General features: G+C 50.6%; 1 protein-coding gene across 1 annotated transcript; it reads right to left on the bottom strand.

Annotated features, from left to right (window-relative positions):
- Window positions 1-1,552: 1,552 nt before the first annotated feature.
- LOC109762709 (serpin-Z2A-like) lies at window positions 1,553-2,905 on the bottom strand. Its single transcript, XM_020321585.1, has 2 exons — window positions 2,453-2,905; window positions 1,553-2,338 (listed from the first exon to the last, which is right to left on the bottom strand). The coding sequence occupies exons 1-2, from the start codon at window positions 2,903-2,905 to the stop codon at window positions 1,553-1,555; spliced, it is 1,239 nt and encodes a 412-aa protein (XP_020177174.1).
- Window positions 2,906-5,258: the final 2,353 nt, after the last annotated feature.

Below are 5,258 nucleotides of genomic sequence, written 5' to 3' on the forward strand. Positions count from 1 at the left end.
ATAAATGCATATAAAACATCCTAGATGGACAATATAATAGTATGGAACAATCAAAAATTATAGATACGTTGGAGACGTATCATAGAGGCATACTAGGGACACTCTGTTTGTCTATGTATTCACACATGTACTAAGTTTCTAGTTAATACAATTCTAGTATGAATAATAAACATTTATCAAGATATAAGGAAATATAAATAACAACTTTATTGTTGCCTCTAGGGCATATTTCCTTCAGCCCCGGCCGGTGGGCGTTGTGCGGCCTGGGCGGCGTGCTGCGCCGGCGGGCGCTGGTGTGCAGCCTCCCACGACCGTGTGGGCGGCGTGGAGGTTGCGGACGAAGGTGCTGAGGCGGCTGCTCGCAGTCCGCCGTTACTCCATGAAGAAGCTCCGCCCAACTCCAATCTGCCCCGATCCGTGCTGGCCTCGGCCCCTGGCAGCTGTTGTTGTCATCCCCCGGTACCGGCCTGGCAGATCTGGCAAGTGGGTGAGGTTCCTGGGGAAACCCCTGGGCGGCGCGGCGACCTTCCCAAAGTCAATGCCTTTGGCGTTGATCCCCTTCCTGGAGGCTTTGGGGTGGACCCTCTCCCTCCGGCCTCCTCCTCGAGCTATGGCAAAAGCCGATGTTCCCCCGATCTGGGTGTCGACGACACCCTGGTGTCGTGCTCCTTCTTGAAGGCACGACTGGGAACTGCTCTTGGTGGCAGGGATGCTGGTGGCATGGTGGCGGTGCGTGATGGCCTGGCCTTCCTGTTGCATCCTGCTCGGCTTCACCCGATGCCACCCGATGCTGTCTTGGGTCTTCTTTGTGGTGTTGCACCTTCGTTCGACAACTCATGTCTGGTGCTTCGCTCCGCCACTGCTGGTGATGGTGTTCGCTTGGTTGGTCATCTGTGTTCGTGGGTATGTCCTCCTGCTACTCCTATGGCAGCTCAGTCACCTTGTGTTGGGTTCTTGTGGGAGCCACTTTACCGGTCGCCGGTGTGGCACCCATCGAGCCTAGGTGAAGGGGTAGTGGCCCTTTGAGACGACAGAGACAAGTCAAGTGTTGACCAAGTTTGGCCTCGGGATGCAGCCAACGCTCGATGCTTGCACGGTGGTGCCCGCCTTTTGTGTCCATAGTTGGCTAGTTGGTGTGGGCGTAGTGTTGGTCGTCGGCATCGCTGCTTAGTGCTTTGGCTCTATGGCGCCGCCATTGTGTTGTTCTACCTTGTGCCATGTATCTTTCTTTCTCTTTTGCTCTACTTTCAATTTCCTGTAATGTGATGCCCCTGAAATCCTGTCCGGTTGATGGCTTCATTAATTCAAAGTCGGGCTAGGTTCCAGCTCTTCTCGGGCTCGGCCGGTGCCTATTCTCTAAAAAATCAAGTGAGCCACACAAAATATGCGATAAGGGTTTTTGTTTTCCTACATGTGGACCAAAGCTAGCTATATAGACCACGGTATTAACTTAACTTTGTATATGGAAACGAAATGGTAATTGTAGAGCACCTAATTACAAATCCTGACTTCCTGAGTCTGCGAAGGCCATGGTCGATCGTGAGTATCATAACTAACTTGATGGGTCAAGGACGTGCCCTGCGAACATGATCGCACCCGACGCCTCCTCCATCACAAAGAAGGCAAATGGATGATCAGCGACAAAGTCCACACACTGCGGCGGGTAGTCAGATGCACATCCAAACATGAGGGCTGCCGTTACAGCGGCCGCCTCGGTGCCTTCCTCATTCACCTCGATGACAGCCTTGTGTAGCACTTCCTCCAGTGCCAGGGGCCTGAAGGTGCCCTCCGCCATGTCCGTGAAGTCGGCCTTCCCCGGGTCGAAAGCGTCCTTGAGTCCCAAGTCCTGGAGAACGCCCGTCAACTCGGTATCGAACGCGAGCTTGAACTTGGGTAGACGGAAGTCGCCGACCAAGACGGTGCTCGTCGGCAAGTGCTCGCGTAGAAAGTCAGGGTCGGCCGCTATCCTGTCGGACAGCTGCGACAGCCCGTCGCGGTCGTCGGGGAGGAAGATGCACATCGAGTAGCGTGCCGGCGACGACAGGCCTCTCCGGTAACGAAGCTGGAGCACCTTGAAGCCGTCGTGGCACGCGATACGCTGCTTGCCCCAGCCTCGCATGAAGGGCACGTCGATGGTGCTGCTGTCACGGCGGTGGAACTTGTCCTCCTTGGTGTCTTCCTCGTCGAACGGCTTGTCCCACTTGCCCTTGAAGTAGATGGCGTTGGCGACGACGAGGTCGGTCTGGTTGGACAGTGTATCTGGATCAACGATTGAGGGGATGAGCTTGTTCGTCGACGCCGCCACCCATGCGTTGATCTGCTCCGCAGCTTCCTTCGGCTGCACAACCACATTAATTGATGTTATCGATCGATCTGTGCATGTGTGCCCTAAAAACCCTACACGGATCGATCATGGACGTACGGCCAAACGAGAGATGGGACTGACACCGACCTTCTCGTGGAAGTCCACGGCGCACGTCTGCGCCTTGTAGGACTTGACGGCGGCGGCGACGTAGTCGGGCTTGAGGGGCCTCGTCTTGTCGTGCCACACGGCGCAAGCGAAGCTGACGTGCGGTCCGCCGGCCCATGACTGGTCGGCGAGGGCCTGCTCCGCCAGCGCGCGGACTGACCCGGCAAGGTCGTCCCGGGACCGCGCCCCGAGGACGCCGAGCATCTCCGCCAGGGTGCGCTCGCGGGCGCCGGCGGCCACCAGCGATAGCGCCGCGTAGATGGACAACGGCGAGAAGACGAGGTTCTTGTTGCTCTTCCCAGCGTCGTCGGCGAGGCGCTTGTTGAGGGCTAGAGCGAGCGGCTGCAGGCCGGAACCAGAGCTCGCGGCGTCCGTCAAGATCCATCGCCGTAGTTTCGGATAGAGGCGGACGGTGCGCGGCTTCAGGAACTGCATCTTGCGCTTGCAGGGTTTTGGCGATGTCTACACATGGTCATCTGTCTATTTATGAATTTATTTATCTTTATACGACCACCTCATCTCCCAACAATTTTTTCCCAACCAAACCCCATCTTCCGTTTCTGATTTCTTTTTTCTTCGTTCGTCTTTTTGTAACGCAATCCAATCGACCGATCCATCATCCAATGCCTCCCTCCACCTTCCTTCTTCTTCTTTCTTTTTTTTGCAGGTGACCCCCTTCCTTCTTCGAATAAGGGATCACAAATTCTAAAGGGAATCATAATTTCCCTTATCTTTGCCTACACATTCCCTCCCATCCCTTTCTCCTAATCAAAAGCAATAAAAAATGGACCCTAATAAGTGTCACGCGTGGGCACATAGCAACTCTGAACGTTTTTTATAGCAAGTTTAGTTACGCAAGGATTGCAACTTTAGCTGGCAAGCATGGCAACTTCGTGCTTCAGTTTATTTTTTGATAGAAACTTGTCGTGTGTCACTAAAATTTACCATCCTTGCATGACTGCATTGCTGCCATTGATGTCTAGTATCAGGCATGGTTGAGCAGGGACTTCATGATTTTGGCCCAGCTTCTGTTTGGTGTGTAAACTAAAAATGATTGTTGACTATGACCATTAATTCAATGTTTATTTTTATTTTCTGTTTACGCTGGCTGGATATGAATAATTCATTTGAGAGCGCCGACAAAACATGAGTCCATGATACTTGAAGATATGGAGGTGACAAAAATGTGTCGCCACTCTCTAGGTGATATCTCTAATGTTGACCAACATTACAGAATGACTTCAGTTCTAGTAATTTGCACTTGATTGTTCAAGGTTGTGTCTGTTGGATGTTGGCATAGGGCCATACATATACTTGATCTCGTTATTCGTTCACAAGTGCTTGTAGCAGTGCTGGCCGAATACAACACATCATTAGGATCTCGCATGGAGAGGGTCAATCTTGCTAGAGAACACCGACGGCTCAAGAGAATTGAACCGATGGATGCGCCAAATTCCCATCGACGCCCTCATGGTGATATCACCAATGTTGATCAACTCCCCAGAATCAGGTATAACTCCCTTTTGAGTGCACGACACCCAACAACACTCAAGTCTCCGTTTGAAGTTGTTTACAACCCTTTGTCACCTTTGGACATCATGCCGCTACCTCTACAAGAGCGCGTCAACATGTATGCAAGTGCACATGCCAAGTTCATGAAAAGGATGCACAAAGATACAAGACTCACCATCGAGCGACAAGTTCAATGCCACGCCAAGAAGGTAAGCCTCACCAAGAATCCGATGGTCTTCACCCTGGTGACCTCATGTGGGTGCATCTTCGCAATGATCACTCCCCGAAAGAGCGCAAGTCCAAGTTACTTCCATGAGCCGACCCTCCCTTCAAGTTCATCCAAAGTATCAATGATAATGCTTACTCCCTCCGTCCTTGAAAGAGTGTACTTCCAATTTTGTTGGAAAGTCAAACTTTTTTATGTTTGACCGTATTTATACAATAATAGACCAACATTTATGCCATCAAATTAGTAGCATTAGATTCATGATAAAATATATTTTGATCATATACCTATTTGGTTTCACAAGCATTGACATATTTTTGCACAAACTCGGTCAAACTTTGAAATAGTTTGACCCTCCAACAAAGTTGGAAGTACATTTTTTCAAGGACGGGGGGAGTACAAGATCTATATTGCATTGGACAGGTACTTGGTGAGTGACACCTTCAACGTCACAAACCTCGCTACTTTTCATGCTGACGAGGATCTTGACCCTACCCTGGGGGAGCTCCAAGTGGACTTCCTTACTAGTCGAGCTTCCTATACATTCATGTGGTACATGTACCTCATTGCAAACTTTGTGCATTCTCGCGTAAGCAAGTAGAAGAAGGGGTTCAAAGAAGAAGCAACGAACATCACCAAGGAGGTTATTTTGTTGGATACTACAAAGTCGGGCAGTCTGACCTGGGATCTGACCCAACGCGGGACTTACGTACCCAAATGCTCTCTAGATGATGTTGGATGTTCCAACATCAGTACCAACGTGCAGTTCGACACATCGGACAGTCTGACATAACGTTCGGCCCCATGTCTAACTTACACAGAGCCCTTTGGACCATGTCAACCTACCTGCGCGCGGTGAAATTGTCCTATCGTTCCCCATGTACATGTCTCTTCGTGGCTTGACGATATAAGTTGTTTCCCTCCTCAAATCTAGGGCAAAGCTATGTTTAAACTAAATCCTGAGAGAGCTTTGCTCGATTTATCTCCTCTTAGTAGGATCAAGATCTCCTAATTGGATAAGAATCCCCATGGATTTCAAAACCTCCAGCT

Source organism: Aegilops tauschii, chromosome 7 (genome assembly GCF_002575655.3).
Source record: "Aegilops tauschii subsp. strangulata cultivar AL8/78 chromosome 7, Aet v6.0, whole genome shotgun sequence".
NCBI lineage: Eukaryota > Viridiplantae > Streptophyta > Magnoliopsida > Poales > Poaceae > Aegilops > Aegilops tauschii.

What these genes read in the sequence shown, in the direction of transcription:
- LOC109762709 (XM_020321585.1), bottom strand. Translation starts at nt 2,905, where the DNA reads ATGCAGTTCCTGAAGCCGCGCACCGTCCGCCTCTATCCGAAACTACGG. An exon ending in CCGTGGACTTCCACGAGAAG is followed by an intron (nt 2,339 to 2,452) that starts GTCGGTGTCAGT and finishes GTGGTTGTGCAG; the next exon opens with CCGAAGGAAGCTGCGGAGCA.